Source organism: Rhineura floridana, chromosome 15 (assembly GCF_030035675.1).
Source record: "Rhineura floridana isolate rRhiFlo1 chromosome 15, rRhiFlo1.hap2, whole genome shotgun sequence".
Taxonomy (NCBI): Eukaryota; Metazoa; Chordata; class Lepidosauria; order Squamata; family Rhineuridae; genus Rhineura; species Rhineura floridana.
Genome location: NC_084494.1, coordinates 13,086,000 through 13,096,761, shown reverse-complemented (window position 1 = coordinate 13,096,761; position 10,762 = coordinate 13,086,000). Strand labels below are relative to the sequence as shown.

At 44.1% G+C, this 10,762-nt stretch overlaps 1 protein-coding gene across 1 annotated transcript; it reads left to right on the top strand.

Moving 5' to 3' along the window:
• Window positions 1-7,816, top strand: LOC133370747 (fatty acid-binding protein, liver). The gene is made up of 4 exons (XM_061597483.1): window positions 1-149; window positions 2,680-2,852; window positions 5,421-5,510; window positions 7,696-7,816. The coding sequence occupies exons 1-4, from the start codon at window positions 83-85 to the stop codon at window positions 7,744-7,746; spliced, it is 381 nt and encodes a 126-aa protein (XP_061453467.1). The 5' UTR covers window positions 1-82; the 3' UTR covers window positions 7,747-7,816.
• The last annotated feature ends 2,946 nt before the right edge of the window (window positions 7,817-10,762 follow it).

Here is a 10,762-nt window from a genome sequence, read left to right as displayed (position 1 = left end):
CACCCAACCCATTTGCAGACACCCGCTGCCCTTCTCCGCACCAGCAGAGCTGCCTGCCGATCAATCAGTCCTCGTTTCCAAAATGGCATTCAACGGCACGTGGCAAGTCTATGCCCAAGAGAAATATGAAGAGTTCCTGAAAGCTATTGGTAAGAAGCTCCTTGCTTTTGCTGGAATAGACAAGATCTTTGCAGTATAACGAGGAGGGACCTGCTCTCCCTGCTGTAACTGCTGTCTCAAGGAGTTTGTAAAGTCCTCTGGCAGAAGGACAAAGCCAGGGGTTGGAGACCCATGGCTCTCTAGATCAGTGGTAGCTGGTGGGCTCCCTTGTCAGTGGGACAGTGAATCTGCTATGGGTTTTAGTCCAAACTTTCAAGGAGCTGTCCAAGGTGCTTTCCCTTGGACAGCTCCTTGAAAGTTTGGACTAAAGCCCAGAGTGGATTCTACTGCCCCACTGACATGGAGCTTACCAGCCACCACTGCTCCAGATGTTGCTGGACTCCAACTTCCATCAGTCCTGGCCACCATGGTCAATGGGGCTGGGATGATGGAAGCAACATCTGGAGGATTCCCCATCCCTGGGCAAGGGGAAGGATGAGCAACTTATAGTCCGGAATAAGGCACCATTTGGGGACAAACTACCAAAAGGAGATGCTGATGAACTTTTTTTATTAATGTTGTACAAAAAATGATGAGCATCCAAGCAAAGTGAAACAGTACAGAATATTGTGTTTTTGTTTTCTAAAAATATTTTCTTTTTTACAAAATAAAATCACTTGCAGCATCTCATGATTTTTCACTTTTTCATTGAATTTTTATTAATAGCACAATACATTTCATAGAATCATAGAATAGTAGAGTTGGAAGGGGCCTATGAGGCCATCGAGTCCAACCCTCTGGTCAATGCAGGAATCCAATTAATTCAGCTCAAAGGCTTTCTTTAGGGCTTTCTATAAGAGACAGACAAACATCTTTACAAATGTAAATGTAAACCTGTCTCTACTGATATTAATACAATAGTTTTGAGTTACTCCTATGATCACTATTATACAAATACTGTAAATAACCCACACTGGGCTATGCATAAAAAGTCATCACAAGTTTGTGGACAGCTGTAATGAGCCTGCAGTGGAGTCCCTCAGACTTAGGGTGCTGTGGTCCAATTCAGGGAGGGGCCCCCTGATACTATTGTTGATGCCCCTGAAACTATTGTCATTGAGAGGCTACAGGGAGGGCATGATTGGGGGGTGGCTTATGGATTGCATAAAGCCCCCCTATTCCCCCCCCAATAATTCAAGCACCAATACACTTTGATGAATTGGTGTCAGCACCAATACACTTGTCAAATTTCATTACAGTTTTTAGCTGAAACAATCTCTACAAAGGGTGTCATGTTTGAGTTTCCATATCCCCATCAAAGCAGGCTTCTGGCTAGTTCAGGCCTGAGTGAGCACTGCAAATATGGACACACATCCAGCATGGTAATTATGGATTCTCATTGGCTGGCCTGCAGGGAAGCGTATTTCCTCCTTGGCTACATAAGGGTGAAGAGCATGTGCTATTGGAGAATCTTATTTCAACCACTACTTGCCATTCCTGACATCTTTCCTTGCCCAGTCTAAATTCAAAATCGCCTGAATTCAGACTTTCCCCCCCTGAAAGTGTAAATCCTTTCAACTTCAGAGGATGGCTCTTTTTATTGAGACTATAACTTTTCTTACCTCCAGGCAAGAGGAAGTGACCCTTCAGACAATACATAAATAATGTGTGGAATTCACCCCCACAGGATGTAGTGTTGATAACCACTGCTTTAGATGCCTTTAAAAAGGGCTGAGGCAAATTCATGGGGGAAGAGAGGTCTATCGATGGCTATTAGCCATGCACAGTTGGCACCTGCAAGAAAATGTTGCCATTTAGAGGGCAAAAGAGATCCCAACCAATCGATTACCACCCTCCTCTGACTTCTCCATCTTCCAACAGTCAGCATTCTGTGGTCAATGAGCATGCTCAGTTTTCCTTGGGCTCTCTTGATTTGAGGTTGAGTTTTCCCTCTTAGGAGAGAGCCAGTGTGGCGTAGTGGTTAAGGTGTTGGACTAGGACCTGGGAGCCCAGGGTTCGAATCCCCACAGAGCCATGAAGCTCACTGGGTGACCTTGGACCAGTCACTGCCACTCAGAGGAAGGCAATGGTAAACCCTCTCTGAATACAGCTTACTGTGAAAACCATATTCATAGGGTCGCCATAAGTCAAAATCGACTTGAAGGCAATCCATTTCCATTTTTTTCCCTCTTAAGGGAAGGTGTTTTTTTAATCTCTGCAAGCCTTGCGATTCCCTCAAGCCTGCTGATAGCTCCCACTCATGTTTGGGTGGGACTGTTTTGGCTACACAAAGGATCATCACACACAACCTGAAGAATGGAAATAGAAGGAATTATAGCAAAATGAAGCTTCCATGTTCAGCAGTAGTATGCCTCTGAATACCAGCTGCTGGGGAGCTATGGTGGGGAAGGCTGTGCTCAGATTCTCCTTGTGGGCTTCCCCAGAGACGTCTCAGGGAACTGGGAAGCAGGCTGTTTAAATATGGAGTCCTTTGATCTGATCTAACCAAGCTCATTTATGTCCTTCATTCACGTCCATGCATTTTGGCTTGTGCTGCCTAACAAAGCCTCTCTCCTCCAGCTTTGTCAGATGATATCATCAAAGCTGCTAAAGACATTAAGCCCATTACTGAAATCCAGCAAACTGGGAACCACTTTGTCATCACATCCAAAACCTCCAACAAATCCGTCACAAATTCATTTACCCTGGGAAAAGAAACTGACATGACCACCATGGATGGCAAGAAAGTAAAGGTAAGCAACGTCTTTGCAGGTTCACAGCATCGGCAGGTGGCTCTTCATATAATACCTTGAAGCTGTTGGTCGATCGTTCAGGTGCATCTGCATTATACACCGGGGTGGAGGGAGCCCTTGCCTAGGCTTCCATGCAAGTAGCCTCTGGGGAAAATATAGCTTTGCCCAGACCTTGCTGTGGAGATCCCCAGAAGCCTCTATCAGAACTATAATTCCCATAGTTCTTTGGTGATACAGATGGCGGGAGAGATTCAATCCAGTTTGCAATTAAAGCTGAATTAATCAAATCTGCACTTTCTGAGACAATATGAGAGCCATCCTTATCCGAATTTTGCAGTGCAGTTCTCCAACCAATAAATGTTCACAAAAATGCATATATTAGGGGGAAATGTGCATAAAACAATTAGTGAAAATAACATACATACATGCATTCTATTAGGAGAAATTGCTTGCGCAAATGTGTACATTAGTCAAAACTACATATAAAAATATGTCTGTTAGGAGAATATCACACTAAAATGCTGAAGATTTTAATGAGGATTGTTGTTTTAAAAATGGCAAATTGCTGCAGAAATGCTGAGATCTGAATTTACAAATTATTATTATTATTATTATTTATTAGATTTATATACCGCCCCACTAGCATAGCTCTCTGGGCGGTGTACAACAGAAAAATACAAAATACATCTCATAAAATTGCATAATAAATATTACAAAAACGTATAAAGTGCAGAAATCAGATTACATAATTTTTTAAAAATTTAAATTAAAACGCCATAGAAAAGAGGCAGGTCTTAAGCTGGCACTGAAAAGACAGCAGCATCAGCGCCATACGCACCTCAACGGGGAGACTATTCCAGAGTTCGGGGGCCACCACTGAGAAGGCCCTAGTTCTTGTCACCACCCTCCGAGCCTCTCTATGAGTTGGGACTCGGAGGAGGGCCTTCGATGTAGAGCGCAGTGTCCGGGCAGGTTCATATCAGGAGAGGCGTTCCAACAGGTATTGTGGTCCTGCGCCGTGTAGGGCTTTATAGGTTAAAACCAACACTTTGAATCTGGCCCGGAAGCATATTGGCAGCCAATGTAAGCAAGCCAGAACAGGTGTTATGTGTTCCGACCGCTTGGTCCTCGTTATTAATCTGGCCGCCGCATTTTGGACAAGCTGTAGCTTCCGAACTGTCTTCAAAGGCAGCCCAACGTAGAGCGCATTGCAGTAGTCTAATCGTGAGGTTACCAGAGCATGTACAACTGATGTAAGGTCCTCTCCGCTCAGGTAGGGACGTAGCTGCGCTACCAACCGAAGTTGGTAGAACGCGTTCCAAGCCACCAAGGCCACTTGAGCCTCCAGTGACAAGGAAGGGTCTAAAAGAACTCCCAAATGGAAAAATGAGACACAAAGAGAACCAAACGGACAGGTCCTTCCATCCCTGTTTGGTGGAACGTTGTTATAATTACACTTCTTTCAAACCAGCCTATGTTTAGAGAAGATAGGGCCAGTGCAAGATATTTTGGTGCATAACACAGGAAACCACCAACTCCTCACAGACATGAATTTAACATGCTGCACGATCCCCTCCCATGCTAAGCTTTAGTTCGTGTTCCTCTGACTGAGACTTGAGCAAGAAAACATCCCATAAGGTAGTACCCCGTGTAATTAACTGCCAGGTCAACCCCCCTACTCCAGGTCAATTGATCCCAGTTAGGCATAATCTGTGCCTCCCTTACTAGGGCTCAGTTAAGCAAAACACCAGCCTTGTAAGGTAGGTAGACTGCTACCACCCTTTCACCTGGTCTCCCACTCTGGGCCACGGAGAAACCCAAAGAGCCAGAAATTCTCTGTTAGATTCTTGCCTAACGGTCATGGAGTTTCTCAAACCTTTAGGCAAAACCAGATCTTCTTTACACTTCCAACTCAAAACTATATTCTTTTACTCCACCACCCTCAATGGCATGTGATATCGCAGCTCCCTGGGGCAGCCACCTCATCCTGCTTCGTGATAGGGCTGCCTCTGTCTCTGAATTCATTGCAGACTTGCCAAATCTGGAGAAAAGGGCAGCCGAATGGATGTTTCAGCATTCACAGTTGGATGGGCAGAGAAGTGCTTGCAAAAATGTTTATATTGTGGGAAAGTCACACCAAAATGCTGGTGAATTTTCATGTGGACTTTTTTTTTTAATTGCAAACTGATGTGAAAATATGAAAAACTAAATTTAAGATTAGGAAAACAAGGAACTGAGAGAAACTGAACGGGAGAGCTGCTACACAATGTTTCTTTGGCCTGGGCAGGGCCCTTTCCGGGTCTGGAGCGGGCAACCCTTATTCTCAGGGGTATTCCCTCCCAAGAGGCTATTTTGCTCATGTCCCCTTGCAGTCTATGGAGAAGCTTCTGTTTGCTTGAAGGGGTCAATATTATGCATTATTTCTTTTTAACAGATATATAGCTTTCCCTCATTTTGCTGCAGTTCTGGCTTTTGCAGGCCCTTTGGCTTTGCTCACAGTCAGCTACGCATTTCCTGTTGCCCAAATCTTGTGCAGTAATATTTTCCCCTTCTTCTTCTTTTGAACAGTGCACAGTAACCCTAGTAAATGGAAAACTAATAGCCAAAGCAGACAAATTCACCCATGAGCAGGAAATAGTGGGAAATGAAATGGTAGAGGTGAGTAAACGCCGATATTTTAGGATGAAGAGTGGCAGAAGGGTTCCTTTCTCAAAAAAGAGGGGACTCTAGTCTATCAATCAATTACAGCAGAGGGTGTGCAACCTCAGGTCCAGGGAGCAATTACTGCCCTCCAGGCCTCTCTGTCTGGCTCTTCCAACTCTCCACAGGCCACACCTCCTTTTCCCTGGCTACACTTCATACTGGCCTGCTTCACCCCTCAAATGTGTTTTTGCCTGGTTGGTATCCACAAACTCTGCTTTTTTTTTTGCTGCCTAGAAAGGGGTGTATGAGAATGTGTAGAAAGTAGCCTGTACAAAAGTAACATTTATATTTGTTGCTCTGCCCAGTTTCCCTTCTGGCCCCACCCACAACTGGCAGGTGGCTCTTGGACTGAAAAATGCCCCCTCCTCAATTACAGGCACAGACAAGCATGAAATAGCCTGGCTGTGTCCTTTGCCTTCGGAAGCTCCTGTCCTCCCAATGACAGATAAGTGGGAAGTGTTGATTGAGAATGCAAGTGCTTTACTCATATTTGGGCATTTATATCCTGCCACATGGCTCCACAGAACCCTCAGGCCAACTAGTGAGAGAAAGGCATTTTGTACATGCTCAATGACACAGCTGTGGGTTTTTTTTAAGTGCACTGCCTCTTTTCCAGCTCCATCAGCAGATAATCAGCACTTATAAAGTGCAGAGCTTTGCAGCATGCAAGACCTGTGGGAGGTATTCAACACTAGTCCTGCTCAAAGTACACCCAAAGTAAATGTGCATGACTAACTTTGATTCATTAATTTCAATGGGTCTACTCTGAGTAGGACTTTGTTGACTACCACCCTGCGTACTTACCTGGGCCACTTGACATCATATGTGACGTCAGGTGGGTGTGGCATGGACAAAATAACTTTGTGGGCCAAATGGGGAGACCTGGTGGGACTAATCAGGCCCATAGGCTAGAGGCTCCCCAATGCTGCTTTAGGGGGCTACAGTGAACACCTGTGGTCCTCCACATGTTGCTGGGTGACAACTCCCATTATCAGTAGAGCCTGGTGACTCCATGTCAGTGGGGCAGTGGAATCCACTCTGGGGTTTTCTTGGGGCTGTCCAAGGTGCTGAAACCTATTTTGGGAATAGATTTCAGCACCTTGGACAGCTATGAGGAAAACCCTGGGGCGGATTCCACTGCCTCACTGACATGGAGCCACCAGACTCCACTGCCCATTGGCCATATTAGCTGGAGCTGTTAGAAGTTGGAGTCCAAAAACACAGGGCCTCAGGCTCCCCACTCCTGCCATAAATGAATTCTATCCCACCCTTCTTCTCAAGGAGTTAGTGGTCCTCATGCAGATGTCATGTTATTCTCATATGCAACTCATGGGGGTGGTGAATAGTGTGTGTGTGTGTGTGTGTGTGTGTGTGAGAGAGAGAGAGAGAGAGAGAGAGAGAGAGATGGTGTTCCATTTTACATTCAACGAGTGTACAGCCAAGCACCTATGTACACAAACAGTTGAGCTTCACATGCATAGTTACTCACACGTAATGTCCAATAAGTATAGTCTTTGTACCTGTGTATAGCAGTTGAGCTGTACAAATAAACAAGTGTACACTCTTTCACACAAACACTTGTACATGTGTAGAGATAGCTTGCAGTGTAATGTGTGAACAAGCCTAGAGGGACTTGTCCAAGGCCTTCCAGTCACTTTTATGGGAGAAGGCGGCTTTGAATGTGGGACATCCCTGTTTGGACAGCCATGTGCAAAAGAGGACTGTGCTCCTCATGCACTTTTAATTGTAGTGAGGAAGAGGAATTGAAGCAGGCCTGGTTTGTAACGCATACAAGACGTCCTAGCCCCAATCCAAGGCCAGCCTTCTATTGGCTCCATCACACTGGATCCCATAAGACATATGCTCCCCTGATATACATTGCCCATATTAAACAAAGTGAGAGCCCACTCAAAACAGAATAGTTTCCTTGGAATATGTTTGTTGTTAAGTTTTATGTTTCAATTAATTTCCCATGGAATCCTCTTGTTAACTGCTCCGCTGGCTTCCACGATTGCATCAATGCTCTGGTTATTTGCATCGCCTTGAAAACGGTGTGGTGTGTGCTTGCATTACTTAGAGAAGTTTTACATCTGCTGGTTGCAAGGCAATTTAGATGTCTGTTCCAACTTATCTTCCACAGACCATCTCATCTGGCTCAGCAACTTTTACCAGACAAAGCCGGAAGGTTTAAAAATGCAGAAGACGGCCCTGTTTTGTAGTAGACATTTTTATATTTGGAAAATAAAGTGCACTGTCCATCACTGTTTCCTTTTGTTTACTTGGCTGCCGTGTTAAAGAAAATGTAAAGGGCTGTTGCTCCTGAAACTGAAAACCTTTAAGAAATTTAGTTTTGAAAAGGTGTCAAGAAAATCTTTGGGAGGAAAAGAACACTGGTGTCTCCAAATGAAACAGGTGCTATTTATAAAGAAATAAATCCTACATCCTATCCAGATTCAAGTTGCAAATGATTAAACCAGGAACTACCAATAATTATTTTATAGATACGAGCTTTGTAGAAATAATCTCCTGTTCACTGACCTGTTCATTCTGTTCACTGCAAAATCACATAGTTATAGGAACATATGAACTCAGGAAGCTGCCTGCCTTATAGTTAATCAGACCATCGGAACATCTACCTTAGTTTTGTCAATACTGACTGGTAACAGCTCTCCTGGATTTCAGGAAGTGCCAGGGATTGAACCTGTGACCTTAAGCGTGCAAAGCAGATGCTTTGCCACTGAGCTATGGCCCTTCTGCTAAAGATTCAGCGGTTTAATAGCAATGAAGAGAGAAGGCCTCAACATGTTTACTTCATTCTCATCACTGTGTACGCAGATTTCCTTCAGTGCATGAGTGGATTCTTTGGAACAATCTTCTGAATGAACGAAATAATAATAATTGAATTAGCCAAAGGCATGGAGTGTAATTCCAAACTGATAGGTGATTGGGAAACAAAATGCAAAAAGAACAGACAGTGATAATTACTGAAAGGCAAAACAGTTCCAAGAATAATTAACAAGGCTCTGCTGGCCACGTAACTATGTTGCATTTATGCAACTATCACTGCCTGTTCTTTCTGCGTCTTGTTTTTCCTCTTGACTTTTCCGTGCCTTCTCCCATCCCCCCCCAACCATGTGTGTAAATATCTCTGCCAATTTAGGATAACACTATGCATCTGATAAAGTGGACTCTGGTCCACACAAGCTCATATGCCATAATACGATTGTTAGTCTTTAAGGACCCTTTCAGATTATTGCCATTTTCTGGTGCAATTCAACCACACCCCAGTAAATTTAGGTTGCACCATTAAAGCTTATTTGCAGCCCTTGTGCAACAAACCCACTTCCCCCGCAAATTGGACTTTTTGCATAAGGAAAGTGACAGGGAAATGCACTGGAAAGTGTGGGATAACTTTTGCTTGATGCAATGGCATGAATGAATGCTCAATAAACAGCCGACATTATCTAACCTCCCCACAAACTTTGTGCAAATAAATCAGGATGAATGCTCAATGAACGGTCGTCTGGAAATGGCCCAAGGCAACCTTTCCCAGCTTTGGGTCCCCAGATGTTGTTAGGCTACAACTCCCATCAGCCCCTGCCAGCATGAGCAATGGTCAGGAATGATGGGAACTGTGGTCCAGCAACATATGGGGACCCAAAGGTTGGGAAAGGCTGGCCTAAGGCACCCCAAGATTCCTTGTTGGTATTGTTGCAAGAGACTAACATGGTCAGCAGGGCCAGCACTAAAGGGGTCCCTCCTCTTCCATGATCTGTGGCAGAGTACTGCCACAGATCACAGGGAGAGGGCTTCCCAACCACCCTCCCATTTGCTGGCTCCATCTACCTGTCTCTCTTTTGTGGCTGCGCGCACAGGACTGCCATTAACCAAGATTGTGGCCGAAGTTTCCCTAAGGTGCTGATGCCCCTGCCGCCATCTTGGTTGATGGCAGGGATGAGCATGCGTAGAAGTTAAAAATCTTGCTAGAAAAATAATCAGAACCTCTCCTTAATGTTGATCTGTTTTGTTATTAACAAAATTGGTGCTGTTTTTATTCACGCTTACAAGACTTCATTGGTTTTTGTTAACCTTACCCAGTGGGAATGTTAGGAACTATTTTATTTCTAGGCCCCAAGAGTTGTTCAGAAATGCTAAATTGTAGTTAGAGCTAGTGCCGCAATGAATGACGGAACTAAGAGAGGGTGGGGAACAGAAAACTCTAAGTTTTGTTTCTTCTCTCGTGAGAGATAACACCCAGAGGCGCCTCTCAGGCTGTAACATCTTGGAAAGAAGATAAAGTGTATCCCCTCTGGATTGTTGCTATTTCTCTTGTCTTGCTTCATTTTACACATCCTGTGCATTGTAACAAACTCAGCACAAAGGAAGAAGTGTTCCCAAAATACTTTGCTAGAATTGTATCCATAGCTTTACGTCATACTGCTGAGTGGATAACTTTTACAGGCATACTAGCCCTATCTTTATCTTTTACTGGTGTCAATCTAACTCTTCCTCAGTTCTTATCTCAAATTAAGTTTTCTTAGATTGACAAGTGTATAAACTCTTTATCAATTTCTTGCTTTTTAGGAATTATGAGAAATGTAACAAGGATAAGAAGATGCGCTTGCTTATCTCTGTAATACTGTATTACCCTTTTGTTAAGATTTTAGTAATATTATACCTTGTTTTGCTTCTGAAATCTATATAATGATGCTTCAATTAATAAACCGTGCTCTCTTCCCTGTCAGACTGCTGTCTGTACAGTTTAGAGACCCCTCTTGATCAAGCAGTATTGTGTGTCTACTTTATGTTTGATATCTGGCTGAGCCACTGAGACAGGTAATTAAATTACAAAGCTTGCACTCCTATCCAGGGCTGAGGGGTGCGTTAGCTCGCCCCTTCAGAGGGAAGGGGGGCGCTTAGATTTGGACCCAGCAGGGATAAGAGCCATAACTGGTATGCACCTGATACTGCTGAGATAAATTAAGCAGCATGGCTTGTATCCAATACTAGTTCTACTCCATGGGAGGGTGGTCATTAAGGCAGGATGGGGCAGAGCCCTACCAGCATTTTTACTATGGCATTACTTAAGTGCCCACAGTATCTTTGCAAAGGAGGAGGATGGGAGAAAACCTGAACATATTGGTCCTACCTCTTGTAGGGGTGGGGGAGGACATTGATTCAGCTGAAGCTGAATCTACCTAATTTGC

What these genes read in the sequence shown, in the direction of transcription:
- LOC133370747 (XM_061597483.1), top strand. Translation starts at nt 83, where the DNA reads ATGGCATTCAACGGCACGTGGCAAGTCTATGCCCAAGAGAAATATGAA. An exon ending in AGAGTTCCTGAAAGCTATTG is followed by an intron (nt 150 to 2,679) that starts GTAAGAAGCTCC and finishes TCTCTCCTCCAG; the next exon opens with CTTTGTCAGATGATATCATC. An exon ending in TGGGAAATGAAATGGTAGAG is followed by an intron (nt 5,511 to 7,695) that starts GTGAGTAAACGC and finishes TATCTTCCACAG; the next exon opens with ACCATCTCATCTGGCTCAGC.